The sequence below is a fragment of the Mus caroli genome, unplaced genomic scaffold (assembly GCF_978045245.1).
Source record: "Mus caroli unplaced genomic scaffold, Mus_caroli_1 scaffold_10, whole genome shotgun sequence".
Taxonomy (NCBI): domain Eukaryota; kingdom Metazoa; phylum Chordata; class Mammalia; order Rodentia; family Muridae; genus Mus; species Mus caroli.
This window is the reverse complement of record NW_028227265.1, coordinates 60,390,566-60,409,468: the sequence shown is the minus strand read 5'-3', so window position 1 is coordinate 60,409,468 and position 18,903 is coordinate 60,390,566. Positions and strand designations below refer to the sequence as shown.

At 38.8% G+C, this 18,903-nt stretch overlaps 2 protein-coding genes across 2 annotated transcripts in view; both read left to right on the top strand.

Annotated features, from left to right (window-relative positions):
* LOC147002411 (uncharacterized) overlaps positions 1 to 8,777 on the top strand; it is a 73,054-nt gene extending 64,277 nt beyond the window's left edge. Inside the window, 4 exon segments of the mRNA XM_085843913.1 lie at positions 5,811 to 5,937; positions 6,504 to 6,567; positions 7,692 to 8,564; positions 8,566 to 8,777. Coding sequence (XP_085700039.1) covers positions 5,811 to 5,937; positions 6,504 to 6,567; positions 7,692 to 8,564; positions 8,566 to 8,695 — 1,194 coding nt within the window. The 3' untranslated portion in view covers positions 8,696 to 8,777.
* LOC147002409 (uncharacterized) overlaps positions 8,327 to 18,903 on the top strand; it is a 79,976-nt gene continuing 69,399 nt past the window's right edge. The window contains 2 exon segments of the mRNA XM_085843914.1: positions 8,327 to 8,410; positions 12,944 to 13,006. Of these exon segments, the coding sequence (XP_085700040.1) occupies positions 8,406 to 8,410; positions 12,944 to 13,006 (68 nt within the window). The 5' untranslated portion in view covers positions 8,327 to 8,405.

Here is an 18,903-nt window from a genome sequence, read left to right as displayed (position 1 = left end):
AGCACAGGTAAGGAATTTTGTTCAAATTCCTGGCCCAAGAGGGACTCTCCCAGAGCCATCAGGACACAGGAACCAAGGAACAGCTAGGGACAGAATCCTTCTAGTTTCTGTCTGCACCCCAGAGCTGACCTTGTACCACCACAGCTCCTCATACCCAAATTCTTCCAGAGAGAATTGATCTCCCAGAAATACTGACAGAGAAGCTTGCAAAAGGGAGAAGCCACAGTCAGAGACAGCAAGACCAGCTAACACCAGAGATAACCAGATGGCAAAAGGCAAGGACAAGAACATAGCAAAAGAAACCAAGGCTCCTTGGCATTATCAGAACCCAGTTCTCCCATCACAGTGAGCTCTGGATACCCCAAAACACCTGAATATCAAGACGCTGATTTAAGATCACATCTCATGTCGATGATAGAGGACTGTGAAAACAACATAAATAACTCCCTTAAAGAAATAGGAGAGAATACAGGTGAACAGGTAGAAGACCTTAAAGAGAGAACACAAAAATACCTTAAAGAATTACAGGAAAACACAACCAAACAGGTGAAAGAATTGAACTAAACCATTCAGGATCTAATAAAGAAAATAGAAACAGTAAAGAAATCACAAAGGGAGACAACCCTGGAAATAGAAAATCTAGTAAAGAGATCAGGAGTTATAGATGCAAGCATCACCAACAGAATACAAGAGATAGAATAGAGAATCTCAGGTGCAGAAGATACCATAGAAATCATTGACATAACCATCAAAGAAAATGCAAATGCAAAAAACTCCTAACTCAAAACATCCAGGAAATCCAGGACACAATGAGAAGTCCAAACCTAAGGATAATAGGTTCCAAACCTAAGGATAATAGGTATAGAAGAGAGCAAAGATTCCCAACTTAAAATCAACTTCCAACCAAAAGTCATCAAAAAAGGAAGGACACTTCATACTCATCAAAGGAAAAATCTACCAAGAAGAACTCCTAATTCTGAACATCAATGCTCCAAATGCAATGGCACCCACATTCATAAAAGAAACTTTACTAAATCTCAAAGCACACATGACACCTTACACAATAATTGTTGGAGACTTCAATGCCCACACTCATTAATGGACAGATCATGGAAACACAAACTAAACACAGACACAATGAAACTAACATTAGTTATGGGCCAAATGGATTTAACAGATACCTATAGAACATTGATCCTAAATCAAAAGAACATAACTTCTCAGGACCTCATGGTACCTTCTCCATAATTCACCATATAATTGATCACAAATCAGACCTCAAAAGATATAAGAAGATTGAAATAATCCCGTGCCAACTAACATCACTACGGATTAAGTCTGGTCTTCAATAGCAACAAAAACAACAGAAAGCCCACATATACATGGAACCTGAAGAATGCCCTACTCAGTGCTCATTTGGTCAAAGAAGAAATAAAGAAAGAAATTATGACTTTTTAGAATTTAATGAAAATGAAGGTAAAACATAACCAAACTTATGGGATACAATGAAAGCATGGCTAAGAGGAAATCTCATACCTCTGAGTGCCTCCAAAAAGAGAGAGCATACACTAGCAGCTTGATAGCACACCTGAAAGCTCTAGAACAAAAAGAAGCAAATTCACCCAAGAGGAGTAGATGGCAGGAAATAATCAAACTCGGGGCTGAAATCAACCAAATGGAAACAAAAAGAACTATACAAAGAATCAACCAAACCAGGAGCTGTTTCTTTAAGAAAATCAACAAGATAAATAATCTAACCAGAGGGCACAGAGACAGTATCCAAATTAACAAAATCAGAAACGAAAAGGGAGATAACAACAGAAACTGAGGAAATTTTAAAAAAACTACCAGATTAGAACCTATACTCAACACAACTGGAAAATCTTGATAAAATGGATAATAGTCTAGATAGATACCAAATACCAAGGTTAAATACTGATCAGATAAACCATCTAAATGGTCCCATATCCTCTAAAGAAATAGAAGCAATCATTAAAAGTCTCCCAACAACAATAACACCCAGGATGAGATGGGTTTAGTGCAGAATCTATCAGACCTACAAAGAAGACCTAATACCAATATTGTTCAAACTATTCCACAAAATAGAAACAGAAGGAACACTACCCAATTTGTTCTTTGAAGCCACAGTTATGCTTATACCTAAAGCACACAAAGACCCAACAATGAAAGAAAACTTCAGACCAATTTCCTTTATGAATGTTGCAAAAATACTCAACAAAATTCTCAAAAAACGAATCCAGGAACATATCAAAATGATCATTCACCATGATCAAATAGTCTCCATCCCAGGGATGCAGGGATGGTTCAACATATGGAAATCCATCAATGTAATCCACTACATAAACAAACTCAAAGAAAAAAAACCACATAATCATTTCATTAGATGCTGAGAAAGCATTTGACAAAATTCAACACCCCTTCATGTTAAAAGTCTTGGAAAGGTCAGGAACTGAATGCCCATACCTAAACATAGTAAAAGCAACATACAGCGAACCAGTAGCCAACATCAAACTAAATGGAGAGAAACTTGAAGCAATCCCACTAAAATCAGGGACTAGACAAGGCTGCCCCCCCCCTCTCCCTATCTATCAATATAGTACTTGAAATTCTAGCTAGACCAATTAGACAAAAAATGGAGGTCAAAGGGATACAAATTGGAAAGGAAGAAGTCAAAATATTACTGTTTGCAAATGATATGATAGTATACTTACATGACCCCAAAAATTCCACCAGAGAACTCCTACAGCTGATAAAAAAACTTCAGCAAAGTTGCTGGATATAATACTAACGCAAACAAATAAGTTGCCTTCCTCTTCTTAAAGAATAAACAGGCTGAGAAAGAAATCAGGCAAATGACCCACTTCACAATAACCACAGACAATATAAAGTATCTTCATGTGACTTTAACCAAACAAGTGAAAGATCTCTATGAAAAGAACTTCAAGTCTCTGAAGAAAGAAATTGAAGATCTCAGAAGATCAAAAGATCTCCCATGCTCATGGATTGGCAGAATTAATATAGTAAGAATGGCCATCTTGCTGAAAGCAATGTATAGATTCAATGCAATCCCCATCAAAATTCCAACTCAATTCTTCATAGAGTTAGAAAGAGCAATTCTCAAATTCATTTGGAATAACCAAAAAACCCAGGATAGTTTTTATTGTTGAAAACTATTCTCAACAATAAAAGAACTTCTGGGGGAATAACCATCCCTGAACTCAAGCTGTACTACAGACAATAGTGATAAAAACTGCATGGTATTGGTACAGTGACAGGCAGGTTGATCAATGGAGTAGAATTAAAGACCCAGAAATGAACCCACACACCTATGGTCACTTGATCTTTGACAAAGGAGCTACAACCATCCAGTGGAAAAAAGACAGCATTTTCAAAAAATGATCCTAGATCAACTGGCGGTCAACTCGTAGAAAAATGCAAACTGATCTATTCTTATCTCTTTGTATAAAGCTCAAGTCCAAGTGGATTAAGAACCTCCACATAAAACCATATACACTGAATCTAACAGAAGAGAAAGTGGGGAAATGTCTTGAACACATGGGCACAGCGGAAATTTTCCAGAACAACACCAATGGCTTATGCTCTAAGGTCAAGAATTGACAAATGGGACCTCATAAAATTGCAAAGCTTTTGTAAGGCAAAGGACATTGTCAGTAGGACAAAATGGCAACCAACATACTGGGAAAAGATCTTTACCAATGCTACATCCAATAGAGGGCTAATATCCAAAATATACAAAGAACTCAAGAAGTTAGACTCCAATAACCCTATTAAAAAGTGGGGAACAGAGCTGACCAGAGGATTCTCAACTGCGGAAAATCAAATGGCTGAGAAGCACCTAAAGAAATGTTCAACATCCTTAGTCATTATGGAAATGCAATTCAAAACAACCCTGAGATTCCACCTCACACCAGTTAGAATGACTAAGATTTAAAACTCAGGTGACAGCAGATCCTGTCAAGGATGTGGAGAAATAGGAATACTCCTCCATTGCTGGTGGGATTGCAATCTTGTACAACTGCTCTGGAAATCAGTCTGGCGGTTCCTTAGAAAATTTGACATAGAACTATCTGAGATTACAGCTATAACATTCCTAACACCCAAAAGATGCTCCAACATGTAATAAGGACACATGCTCCACTATGTTCATAGCAGCCTTATTTATAATAGCCACAACCTGGAAAGAGCCCATATGTCCTTCAACAGAGGAATGGATTCAGAAAATGTGGTACACTTACACAATGGAATACGACTCAGCTATTAAAAACAAGAACTTCATGAAATTTGCAGGCAAATGGATGGAACTTGAAAATATCATCCTGAGTGAGGTAACTCAGTCACAAAAGAACAAACATGGTTTGTACTCACTGATAAGTGGATATTAGCCCAAATGTTGGGAATACCCAAGATTCAATTCACAGATCATATGAAGCCTAAGAAGAAGGAAGACCAAAATGTGGATGCTTCAGTGCTTCTTGGAAGGGTGAACAAAATACTCACAGGCGGAAATATGGAGACAAGTGTGGAACAGAGACTGAAGGAAAGGCCATCCAGAGACTGCCCCACCTGATGATCCATCCCATATACAGCCACCAAACCCAGACATTATTGTGGACGCCAGCAAGTGCTTGCTGATGGAAAGCCTTATATGTCTGTCTCCCGAGAGGCTCTGCCACAGCCTGCCAAATTCAGAGGCAGATGCTTGCAGCCAATTGTTGGAGGTCCCTGATGGAGGAGTTGGAGAAGGGACTGAAGGTTCTGAGGGGGTTTGCAACCCCATGGAGGGAGCAACAGCGTCAACCATCCAGACCTCCCGGAGCTCCTGGGGACTGGACCACCAACCAAAGAATACACATGGAGTGACCCATGGTGCTGGCCACATATGTGGCTTAGGATGGCCTTGTTGGACATCAGTGGGAGTGAGAGGCCCTTGGATCTGAGGGTGTTTGATACCCCAGGATGGGAGGATGGGAGTGGGTAGGTGGATGGGGGAACACCCTCATAGAGACAGGGGGAGGGAGGATATGATGGGGTTTTCCAAAGGGGAGACCTGGAAAGGGGAAAATATTCGAGATGTAAATAAAGAAAACATCCAATAAAAAAAAAAAAAAAGAATCCCCTCCCCCCGCCAAAAAAAAAAAAAATCCCTGAGCCATCTAAGAAAACCAAGAGAAAACTTGTTGCAATTCTTTCTACCTCAAAAACAAAAACAAAAACAAAAAACAAACAAACAAACAAAAAATACACCAAAAACCTTGTGCAATACCTTGGGAGTTTTATCTATCATTTTTGTTTATTTGATTGATTAGCTGTTTGGGCTTTTTGGAGTGTGTGTGACAGCGTCTTAATATGTGCCTGATGCTGTCCTATAACTCATTATGTAGCACAGGCCGGCCTCTAACTCATGACATTCACTTGCTTGTGACTCCTGAGTGCTATGCTTAAGGGCATGAGTCCATACACCCAGCTTTCCTACCTTGTTTTATAGTTAGTAACTGTTCATACAATTTCTCTGATGTGTACTCAGTACTGTTGATCTGTTTGTTTCTGTCTGTCTGTCTGCTAACAGGCATTTCTATCCACAGGGCCCAGAAATGACAAGGTGAACCTTCTTTTCTGTTTCCTTCTAAAGTGATTTGGCTATTATATTTGAACCTTACTGTCATGGAAATCACCAGCGTTATATGAATCTATCGTCACAGAAGTACATTTACATTTACAATGTTGCCAGTATTATGCTTTCTGTTGTTCACAAGTGTGGCATATTTTAGGATGCAGTGACCTACGATGATGTGCATGTAAACTTCACCCGGGACGAGTGGGCTTTGCTGGATCCTTCCCAGAAGAGTCTGTACAGAGATGTGATGCTGGAGACCTGCAGCAACCTCACTGCTATAGGTAAGGCTGTGAATATTATTTTACTTTTTTTTTTTTTTTTTTTTTGGTTTTTGAGACAGGGTTTCTCTGTGTAGCCCTGGCTGTCCTGGCACTCACTTTGTAGACCAGGCTGGCCTCGAACTCAGAAATCCGCCTGCCTCTGCCTCCCGAGTGCTGGGATTAAAGGCGTGCGCCACCACGCCCGGCTACTTTTTAAAATATAGGGAAAAGAGCCGGGCGTGGTGGCGCACGCCTTTAATCCCAGCACTTGGGAGGCAGAGGTAGGCGGATTTCTGAGTTCGAGGCCAGCCTGGTCTACAAAGTGAGTTCCAGGACAGCCAGGGCTATACAGAGAAATCCTGTCTCAAAAAAAAAAAAAAAAAACCAAAACAAACAAACAAACAAACACAACAACAACAAAATATATATGGAAAAGAGCTTCTCAGTTATTGATGCTCTCCTGTAATTTGATTTTGAAAGAGAAAGAATGTAGTAAAGAAATCAGTCATAGTTATAAGGCTCACCGAGGATAGTAAATTTTATAAATTGCAATAATAAATTATACATTTTCTGTTAATATATTTTAGGTTACAAATGGAAAGACAATGATATTGAAGAACATTTTTGTCAAAATTCTAGAGTACATAGAAGGTAAGTTTCATGTGTAAGCTGCTACAGATATGTCTCTGAAGAGATTTAAATATGTCCTAGAAACTTGAAGGAAAAGCAACAGGGTAAATAAGCAGAACTTTAAGTGCATTGATAATTAGGAAATTCTCGAAACACCATGTACCTCGGTGTCAGCAATGTTTACATGGCATTCCGCTAAGAAAAAAGACAAGGAAGCCAGGCCTTAGGCGCTATCACCATTTCAGTCATAGCCCTGTGAGAGCTAGGCTGTAGAGCTGCCAAGCTGTTTAGTTTGATACCATTCAGATATCTCAAAAGATATACACTTAGATTGGATGATACATATATGTCTAAACCCTTCTAATAAGCAAATAGACCATAGCTCGTGTTACTCATATACTCATAGTGACCTATCAACATTTAGTGAGAGGGGCCGTTTATGAGAGTCAAGAAGTTTGTTGTGGAGAATCCTTAATCCTTATATTATATCTCTATGATGAGCAAAAACATAAAACTGTATGAATTCACTGTGGAAACCTTTCATTTTTTAAATCTTGCTTTAATAGGTATATCGTATGTTACATTAGATAAAAGCCATGTGAGCATAAGGGATATGGAAAGAAGAAAATGTACCTCTCTCGGTCCCAGAGCAATGAGAAACCATGTAGTGGTCCCTATTTTGAGTAGACTTTGTGAATGTGATATAAGTAGACAATTAATTTGTGTTTCAAATTTTATTGGCAATACATTAACAAGCTCAAATGCAGAAAAACCCTGGGAGGAAATTCTTCTGTTTGTCTTCGCTTATTTTGCAAAGATAGTATGACTCACATAGGAAAATGTTATGAATGCAACCACTGTGGTAAATCTCTGAGTTCTTCCAGTTGTCTTCAAAGATGTGGAAAAACTCACGTGAAAAAAGGATGTTATAAATGTGAACCATGTACTAAAGACTCTATGCATCACAGGTATCATTAAACATACATAAAAACCTATAGTGAATAGGAACCCTGTGAATGTAAACAATTTGGTAAAACCTTAAGATCTGATTCCTTTTTACAGTAAATTAGACTAAACTATAACAGATAAAAAGATTCACCGTAATCAATGTGTTAAAATGTTATACATGCCATTTATCTTTGCAGGCATGAAAGAGGTCCTGGAGAGAAACCCTATGAATGTAATCAATGTAGTAAAGCCTTTATATGTCACAGTAGTCTTTCAAATCATGGAAAGCATCATACTGGAGAGAAACCATACAAATGTATTGAATGTGGTAAAGCCTTTTCACAACAGAGTAACCTCCAGGTACATAAAAGAACACATACTGGAGAGAAACCCTATGAATGTAATGAGTGTGGTAAAGCCTTTTCACAACAGAGTCTTCTCCAGAAACATAAAAGAACACATACTGGAGAGAAGCCCTACAAATGTAATCAATGTAATAAAGTCTTTTCACAACAAAGTCATCTCCAAATCCATAGAAGAACACATACTGGAGAGAAGCCCTACGAATGTAATCAATGTGATAAAGTCTTTTCACAACAGATTCATCTCCAAAGACATAAAAGAACACATACTGGAGAGAAGCCCTACAAATGTAATCAATGTGGTAAAGCCTTTGCTCATCACAGTTATCTTGAAAAACATCAAAGAACACATACTGGAGAGAAACCTTATCAATGCAACCAATGTGGTAAAGCCTTTGCACATCACAGTTATCTCCAAAAACATAAAAGAACACACACTGGAGAGAAACCTTATCTATGCAATCAATGTGGTAAAGCCTTTGCACGTCACAGTCATCTTCAAAGGCATGAAAGAGTTCATACTGGAGAGAAACCTTATGAATGTAATCAATGTGGTAAGACCTTTGCACATCACAGTTATCTCCGAAACCATAAAAGAACACATACTGGAGAGAACCCCTACAAATGTAAGGAATGCGGTAAAGCCTTTGCATGTCACAGTCATCTTCAAAGGCATGAAAGAGTTCATACTGGAGAGAAACCCTATGAGTAGTCAATGTGGTAAAGCCTTTGCATGTCACAGCAGCCTTCAAAATCATGAAAAAAATCATATTGAAGAGAAACTCTATGAATTATGTAAGCAATATGGTAACGCCTTTGCACATCACAGTTATCTCTGAAAACATAAAACACAAAAGAATATATTCTACAGAATATAATCAGGATGTTAAAGACATGTCACAGTTGTCTTTGAGGACATGAAAGAACTCATGCTGAAAGGAATCTATAACTATAAAGTGTTTGGTGAGATCTGTAGCCAACACACTTACATTCAGTACAGAATATTATTTATTAGGGAGAAAATAATCTGAGATGTGTCCACAATATTTTCAAGGCGTTTGCCTGTCTTTACTTTGTATCTACAAACTCTTATGGACACAAGCCCTATGAATGTAAACTAAAAGATATCCAATTTAGGTTTCACACTTCTTTTTGATTACATGAAATAGCTCATCCAGATGTAAAACTTTATGGATGTGTTTTAGTAAATTTTCTGAGCTATGATAAAGCACATTGTCTAAGGCAGTTTATAAAAAAACATTAATTTAGCTTATGGTTCCAGACGGATATGGGATCACCATCAAAGAGCCAGGGCAACAAGCGCCAGACATGGCAGCTAAAGTATGAAGTTAAAAGTTCACCTCTTCAACTTTAAGCATGAAGCAGACAGGAGGAGCTGGAAGGCATGTGAGGATTTAAACTCTCAAAGCCCATCCCCCAGTGACATGTTTCCTCCAGAAGGGTGGCATTTACTAGATCTTCCCAAATGACACCCCCAACTGTGGAGTGTTGATTCTCTGACTTTAAGCCTACATGATTGCTTTTTATTAGGGTAACCAATCCACAGGGAAGAAAATCCCTGTAGGTAAGCCTTTAGATGCCTAAACCTTTGGGTTGCAGAAATGAGTGGTCACACGGGAAAAGTCATGAGTGAAAATTATGTTTCTTTAACACTTTGTCTTAATTTTAACTATGGGATGTCACTGTGTCTTTGTGTGGGTATGTGCGTGTGCGTGTGCATGCCACTTACCAAGAAAGTTAGACTCTATCTTTCTGTGGCAGGTATTACAGGAAGTTGTCAAAGAAAAAAAAAAGACCTTGGTCATCGGAATGAACTCGTTTAACTGCTTGGTCATGCCCCAGCCCTGTCAATCTTTTCTGGATTGTATATACCATCATGATGTCAGAAAATAGGAAATAACTTATAAAAGAGACAAATCCTATTCGTGAAAATAATTGTCTTCGGTTTCATGAAAGAGACTTCTTTCTTCTGTTTCATAGACTTGAAGGAATTATTTACCACATTTAATCAAATGCCATGGTGGAGCTCACCAACTGTGATTTATATTGTGAATCTTTTGAATTGGATATTGAAAGTATGCTGTATGTGTGGCAGATCCATTTGCTGAAGTTTATTTGGTGGTTCCTATATTCCTTCTGTGGCTTCCGATCATCTATAATTGCAGTTTCACTTGGTGATGGGTATTTTTCTGCTGAAATGTATAGAATGGGGTGCCCACCCTCTGAGTGGTCCATTGTTTACTTAAATGTCAGGCAGTGTGTGATCATGGTCTCCAAGTCAGGGTGTCTATGAAAGGGAGGTAATTTGTTGTTACTGGTTTTGGTTTTCATATTTACACAAATTTCCCTGAGATTGTGTGTTTTTTTTTTAAATCCAACTTTGCTTGGGTGTCAGCAGTAAGTCAGATCTACATTGGAACTCATGGTTCTCATGTGACAGCCTCCTGAGCACAAGCCCAAGGATGGTTGTTATACCCTCAATGTGTTCTGTTTTGTCAACATGCCTGTATATTTGTATGTATGTATGTATTATGTATTTATTTAATTCGTGTTAGGTCCCAGTCATAGTCTCCCTCCTTCCTTTTTCCCAGCCCCACCTTACAAATCTCTCCCTCCATTGACCTTCTCCCCTTCTTTTCAGAGAAGAGGAGACCCCCTTGGGTATCATCCCATCCTAGGGCATCTAGTCCTAGCAGGTTTAGGCACAAACTCTCCTACAGTGGCCCAATCAAGCAATCCAAGTAGGGTAAAAGAGGATCCAGTAGCAAGGAACAGAGACTGAGAGCCCCCTTCCTCTTTTTAGGGGGACCACACCAACACCAAGGTATACATTTGCTACAAATGTGTAGGAGATCTAGTTCCAGCTCCTGCATGTTTCCTGGTTAGTAGCACAGGCTCTGTCAGCCTCCATGGTTCCAGGTTAGATGACTCTGTGGGTCTTTTTTGACGCCTCCAACTTACTTACTTCTATCCTTCACTCTACTGTAAGACTCAGGGATCTACCTAATGTTTGGCTGTGGGTCTGCATCTGCCTCCATCTGCTTCTGGATGAAGCCTCTCCAGAGATATTTATGCTAGGTTCCTGTTTGCAAGCATAGCAGAGTATCATTAATAGTGTCAGGGGTTAGCTCTCTCACATGGGATGGGTCTCAAGTTGGGGCAATTGTTGGTTGGCTGTTCACCCAGTCTCTGCTCCATCTCTATCCCTGGACATCTTGCAGGCCAGACACATTTTCAGTTGGAGGTTTTGTAGGGGGATTGATGTTCCCCATCCTTCCTCTGGAAATCCTGCCTGACTATAGGAGGTGGTCATTTCAGTCTCTATATTCCCCAACGGGGGGGGGGGGTCATCCCCGTAGACTCCCCTTAACCTCTCTTATCCCAAGCCTCCAGCTCCTTACCAGAGATGCCCTGCCATGATCGCCATTCTCACTCCCAGTCTCTTACCCCACTTCTTACCACTCCTAACCACCTTCCCTGTTCCCGTCCTCCTCTTCTCTCCTACCCAGTTCCCCCTCTCCATCTAACTCAGATGACTAGTTTCCCTTCGGAGGTAGATTCATATGTCCACCCTTGGGTCCTTATTTTACCCAATTTCATTGGGGTTGTGGATTGTAGCATACTTATCCTGCACTTCATGTCTAATGTCCAGTTAAAAGTTAGTACATACCATATGTGCCTTTCTGGATCTGGGTTACCTCACTCGGGATGAATTTCTCAAGTTCTATCCATTTGCCTGGAAAATTCAAGAATCTTTGGTTTTAAAAGCTGAATAGTATTCCATTGTGTAGAGGTACCACACTTTCTTTATCCATTCTTCAGTTGAGGGACATCTAGGTTGTTTCTCATTTCTGGCTCTTATGAATAAAGCTGCTGTGAATAGAGTTGAGCAATTGTCCCTGTGATATAGTGGGTTATCTTTTGGATATATGCTCAGAAGTGGTAGGTATATATGGGTCTTGGAGTAGAGCTAGTCTCAGTTTTCTGAGAAACTGCCAAATTGATTTGCTGTACAAAGTTTGGTTATGCATGTTTATCCTCCCACCAGCAGTGGCCCCACATCTTCCCCAGAATGTGCTGCTACTTGAGTTTTTGATCTTGGCCATTCTGATGGGTGTAAGAAGGGAATCTCAGGGTTGTTTTGATTTGCATTTCCCTGATGACTAAGGTCCTCTAAGTGCTTGTCAGCCATTCTGGATTCCCCTGTTGAGAATTCTGTACTTAGCTTTGTACCCCATTTTTAAAAAATTGGTTATTTGGTTCAGTGGTGTCTAACTTTTCAGTTTTTTATAATTATGGATACAAGCCCTCTTTCAGATGTAAGGGTGGTGAACAACCTTTCCAGATCTGTAGACTGCTGTTTTGTCCTATTGACTGTGTCTTTTGCCTTACAGAAGCTTTTCAGTTTTATGAGGTCTCACTTACCAATTGTTGATCTAGGATCCTGAGTTCTGGTAGTTGTCTCCTGTATCAATGAGTTGAAGGCTATTTCCCACTTTTGGTTATATTAGATTTAGTGTATTTGGTTTCACATTGAGGTCTTCCATCCACTTGGACTTGAGTTTTGTGCAGGGTGATACATATTGATCTATTTTCATTCTTCTACATGCTGATATCCAGTTAGACCAGCACGATTTGTTAAAGGTGTTTTCTTTTTTCCATGGTATGGTTTACCTTCTTTGTCAAAAAAAAAAAAAAAAAAAAAAAAAATCGGGCTGGTGAGATGGCTCAGTGGGTAAGAGCACCCGACTGCTCTTCCGAAGGTCCAGAGTTCTAATCCCAGAAACCACATGGTGGCTCACAACCATCCGTAATGAGATCTGGCGCCCTCTTCTGGAGTCTGAAGACAGCTACAGTGTACTTACATATAATAAAATAAATAAATCTTAAAAAAAAAAAATCAAATGTCCATAGGTATGTAGGTTTATTTCAGGATCTTTGATTCAATTCCATTGATCAACCTGTCTGTTCCTGTACCAGTACCATACAGTTTTTATTACTATTGCTTTGTAGTAGAGCTTGAGGTCAGGAATGGTGATACCCGCAGATGTTCTTTTATTTTTCAGGATTATTTCAGCTATCCTGGGTATTTTGTTCTTCTGTATGAAGATAAGAATTGATGTTTTAAGGTCTGTAAATAATTCTATTGGAATTTTGATGGAAATTGAATTGAATCTATAGATTGCTTTTGGGAAGATGGCTATTTTCACTATGATAATCCTACTGATCTATGAGCCTAAGAGATCTACCATCTTTTGATATTTTCCAGTATTTCTTTCTTCAACAACTTCAAGTTCTTTTTATATAGATCTTTCACTTGCTTGATTAGAGTTACACTAAGATATTTTCAGTTTTTGTGGCTAATTTAAAGGATATCACTTATATGTACTATCATATCACATGCAAATAGTGATATTGTGACTTCCTCCCTTCCAGTTAGTATTTCTTTTTTGGACCCCCTTTTGTTTTCTAATTGTTCTGGCTAGGACTTCAAGTACTATATTGATTAGGGAGGGAGGGAGTGGGCAGCCTTGTCTAGTCCCTGATTTTAGTTGGATTGCTTCAAGTTTCTCTCCATTTATTTTGAAGTTGGCTACTGGTTTGCTGTATATGGCTTTTATTATGTTTAGGTATGGGCCCTGAAGGCCCTGAATTCCTGATCTTTCCAAGACTTTTATTGTGAAGGGGTGTTGGATTTTGTCAAATGCTTTCTCAGCATCTAATGAAATAATCATGTTTTTTTTTCCTTTGAGTTTGTTTATATAGTGGATTACATTGATGGATTTCCATATATTGAACCTTCCCTGCATCCCCAGAATGAAGCCTACTTGATCATGATGGATGATCGTTTTGATGTGTTTTTGGAATCAATTTGCGAGAATTTTATTGAGTATTTTTGCATCGATATTCATAAGAGAAATTGATGTGAAGTTCTCTTTCTTTGTTGGGCCTTTGTGTGGTTTAGGTATCAGAATAATTGTGGCTTCATAGAATGAATTGGGTAGAGTACCTTCTGTTTCTATTTTGTGGAATAGTTTGAGGAGTATTGGAATTAGGTCTTCTTTAAAAGTCTGATAGAACTCTGCACTAAATCCATCATGTACTGAATTTTTTTTGGGTTGGGAGACTATTAATGACGGTTTCTATTTATCTATGGGACATGGGACTGTTTAGGCTGTTAATCTGATCCTGTTTTAACTTTGGTAAGCGGTATCTGTATAGAAAAATTTCTATTTCATCCAGGTTTTCCAATTGTGTTGAGTATAGGCTTTTGTAGTAGGATCTGATGATTTTTTAGATTTCTTCAGATTCTGTTGTTATGTCTCTCTTTCTATTTCTGATTTTGTTAATTAGTACAGTGTCCTTGTGCCCTCTAGTTAGTTTGGCTAAGGGTTTATCTATCCTGTTGATTTTCTCAAAGAACCAGCTCCTGGTTTGGTTAATTCTTTGTATTGTTCTTTTTTTTTTTTTTTTTTTTTTTTTCTATTTGGTTGATTTCATCCCTGAATTTGATTATTTCCTGCCATCTACTCCTCTTGGGTAAATTTGCTTCCTTTTGTTCTAGAGCTTTTAGGTGTGCTGTCAAGCTGCTCATGTATGCTCTCTCCAGATTCTTTTTGGAGGCACTCAGAGCTATGAGTTTTCCTCTTAGGACTGCTTTCATTGTGTCCCATAAGTTTGGATATGTTGTGGCTTCATTTTCATAAAACTCTAAAAAATCTTTAATATCTTTATTTCTTCCATTACCAAGTTATTGAGTAGAGTGTTGTTAAGTTTCCGTGTGTATGTGTGCTTTCTATTATTTATGTTGTTATTGAAGATCAGCCTTAGTCCATGGTGATCTGATAGGATGCAAGGTATTATTTCAATATTTTTATATCTGTTAAGGCCTGTTTTGTGAACAATTCTATGGCCAGTTTTGGAGAAGGTACCATGAGGTGCTGAGAAACTGGTATATCCTTTTGTTTTAGGATAAAATGTTCTATAGATATCAGTTAAATCCATTTGTTTCATAACTTATGTTAGTTTCACTGTGTCTCTGTTTAGTTTCTGTTTCCCAGATCTGTCCATTGATGAGAGTGGTATGTTCAAGTTTCCCACTATTACTGTTTGTGGTGCAATGTGTGTTTTGAGCTTTACTTAAGTTCCTTTCATGAATGCAGATGCCCTTGCACTTGGAACATAGATATTCAGAATCGAGAGTTCACCTTGGTCAATTTTACCTTTTATGAGTATGAGCCAGTGGTGGCGAATGCCTTTAAGCACTTGGGAGGCAGTGGTAGGCGGATTTCTGAGTTCAAGGCCAGCATGGTCTACAACATGAGTTCCAAGACACCCAGGGCTCTACAGAGAAACCCTATCTTGAAAAAACCAAAAGATAAAAAAAATTTAAAAAAAATATGAGTATGAAGTGTCCCTCCTTACCTTTTTTTTTTTTTTTTTTTTTTGATAACTTTAGTTTGAAAGTCGATTTTATTCGATATTAGAATGGCTACTCCAGCTTGTTTCTTGGGACCCTTTGCTTGGAAAATAGTTTTCCAACCTTTTACTCTGAAGTAGTGTCTGTCTTTGTCACTGAGCTGGGTTTTCTTTATGCTGCAAAATGTTGGGTCCTGTTTATGTAACCATTCTGTTAGTCTATGTTTTTTTATTGGGGAATTTAGTTCATTGATATTAAGAGATATTAAGGAAAAGTAATTGTTGCTTCCTGATATTTTTGTTGTTAGAGTTGGAATTTTGTTTATGTGACTCTCTTTCTTTAGGTTTCCTGAAGGATTACTTTCTTGCTTTTTCTAGGACATAGTTTCCCTCCTTGTGTTGGTTTTCCCTTTATTATTCTTTGAAGGGCTGGAATGTGGAAAGATATTGTGTAAATTTGGTTTTGTCATGGAATATCTTGCTTTCTCTATCTATGGTAATTGAGAGTTTTGATGGGAACAGTAGCCTGGGCTGGCATTTGTGCTGTCTTAGGGTCTGTATGACATCTGCCCAGGATCTTCTGGCTTTCATATTCTCTGGGAAGAAGTCTGGTGTACTTCTGATAGGTGTGCCTTTATTTGACCTTTCCCCCTTTTTACTTGATCTTTTTCCCTTAATGCTTTTAATATCCTTTCTTTGTTTTGTGCATTTGGTGTTTTGATTATTATATGACGGGAGGAATTTCTTTTCTGGTCCAAACTATTTGGAGTTCTGTAGACTTCTTGTATGTTCATGGACATCTTTTTCTTTAGGTTGGGGAAGTTTTCTTCTACTATTTTGTTGAAGATATTTACTGGCCCTTTAAGTTGGAAATCTTCCTTCTCATCTATACCTATTATCCTTAAGTTTTGTCTTCTCATTGTGTCCTGGATTTCCTGGATGTTTTGGGTTAGTATTTTTTGCATTTCCCATTTTCTTTGACTGTTGTGTCAATGTTTTCTATGGTATCTTCTGCACCTGAGATTCTCTCTTCTATCTGTTGTATTCTGTTTGTTATGTTTGTATCTATGGCTCCTGACTTCTTTCCTAGATTTTCTATTTCCAGAGTTGTCTCCCTTTATGATTTCTCTATTGTTTCTACTTCCATTTTTAGATCCCAGATGGTTTTGTTCAATTCTTTCACCTGTTTGGATGTGTTCTCCTATATTTCTTTAAGAGAATTATTTATGTCCTTCTTATAGTCCTCCATCATCATCATGAGAAGTGACTTTAGATCCATAGCTTGCTTTTCTGGTGTGATGGTGTGTATCCAGGACTTGGTATGATGGGAGAATTGGGTTCTGATGATACTAAGTAACCTTAGTTTCTGTTGCCTCTGTTCTTATGCTTCCCTTCCCACCATCTGATTATCTCAACTGCTCCCTGCCCTCGATATATCTGATTGGAGCCTGTCCTTCCTGTAGCCCCAGTTGAGTCAGAACTTCTCAGAGTCCAGCTTTCTTTGTGATTCTGGGATCCTGTGATGCTGAGATTCTGGGTGTGTCAGAATTCTTGGCAGCCAAGCTTCCTCTGAGACCTGAGATCCTGGTGTGACCAAGCTCCTGGGAACCTGGGATCCTATGATCCAGGGTGTGTTAGAGTGCCTGGAAGTGGTACCTCCTCTGGGCAGTGGGGCTGTCTGCTGAGTTTGAAACCAAGGTAGACCAGCACCAACTGGAAGGAACCTGAGCCACTGGTCGGGTGGGGTTCCTGTGTCCATGCTCCAGCTGGCCCTTGGCACTCCCGGTTCTGTTGAAACAGATGTGTTCCACTCACCAGTGATCCTAAGTTCCTGGGCCTGCCAGAGCACCTGTTGGGTGGAGAGTCCTCTGGAGACCGTGGGGCTGTCCGCTGACTTTGGGCCAAAGGTGGCCTGGCCCCCTCATCATTTGTAATTACAAAATAAAAGTCAGGGAGGTCAAAGAACAATCATTCACTGGTCTCTTTTCCTTCTCCCTGACCAGCCTGAAAGGAGTTGCAGGACTGTCTTTCAAGCCCTAGGCAACAGAGGCAGATTTAGGTGTTCAATGCAATTTGCAATTGCATAGTGTGAGGTTAAGCCTGGTCTACAAGAGGCATTGCTCTAAACAAAAAAAAAAAAAAAAAAAAAAAAAAAAGAAATGAATAGCACTTGAGAAAAATGGAATAAAATTATTAATGACCAGAAAACACTGGAAAGTAGAAACAAATAGAGATTATAGAAGTGATGCATTTAATGAACATGAAATTTAAAAAGTGATACAAATAATTTACCTTTTAAAAAGGTAAAACTAATTGGAAAAGGCTTGGAAAAAGAAGAGGCCCTTTCTAGGAGAGAAAATGCCATTAATAAGATACTGATTGACTGTGGCCTCATAGAATTGAGTTTGGCAATGAACCTTCTTTTTCTATTTTGTGGAATAATTTGATGAATATTAGAATTAGTTCTTTAAAGCTCTGACAGAATTCTGTACCAAAATCATTAGGTACTGGGCCTTTTTTGGCAAAAGACTTTTAATGATAGCTTCTATTTCTTTATGTATGGGTCTGATTAATTTGTTTGCCTGTAGGCTTATACGTTTAAAACCTACTTTTAATAAGAGTGTTTAAATGCTGCAACTTACTTTCTAGCCTGTCACCCAAAGGTAGGGGAGAAAAGATGTTAAATAGGACAAGGGGATGTGGACCTGTTTAGAAGCAGGGTGTTTTTTTTTTTTTTTTTTTTTTTTTTGGAGGTGATTTAAATCTCCCTTTGTCAGGATACCAGCAGTCCTGTCAGTAGTGTCAGGATACCAAAAACAAATCAGTAGCAGTGGCAGGATCCAGCAGAAATAGCCAGGCCTCCAACCAATCAGCATGAGTCAGCTGTGTTGATCAGAATCAGCTGGAAGCCAGAAGTTTTCTGCAAGCCTCTCTCAACAAAGAGAACATCAGCGAAGATGGGAGACCAACAGAACATTGCAAAGCTAGCTATGCAATCATGCCATCACCATCCCTAGAGTCCTATTTATATTCTAACCAAACATCACTTTTTCTCCCATGGGTCTTGCCTCAACAAAAGACCACATAGTCTGTATCACATGACATATCCGCAAACTTTCACTTCATTTACCTGACCATGATTTAGCTTTGGTAAGTGATATCTATCGAGAAAGTCATTCATTTCATTTAGATTTCCCAGTTCTGTACACTGTAGGTTTTTGAAGTAAGACCTAATGATGCTTTGGATTTCCTCAGTGTCTATCATTATGTCCACCTTTTCATTTATGATTTTAGTAGTTTGGATATTGTCTCTCTGACTTTTAGTTGGTTTGACTAAAGGTTTCTCTACCTTGATGATTTCCTCAAAGAACTACCTCTTGGTTTCATTGATTCTTTGTATTGCTCTCTGTTTCTAATATATTGATTTCAGCCCTCTTCTGAGATTCAGAAAATCTCTTGAGAAGGCTAGGTTGACTCCATGGCAGGCTTCAAATTGCCAGTTCAATAGACTAGGCCTAAATCTCTGTGTCCAAGAACTGGGCAATTCCAGACCTCAGAAGCTACCCCACCACCTGGCCTAAGGCAAGGACTATTAGTTAATAGCAGT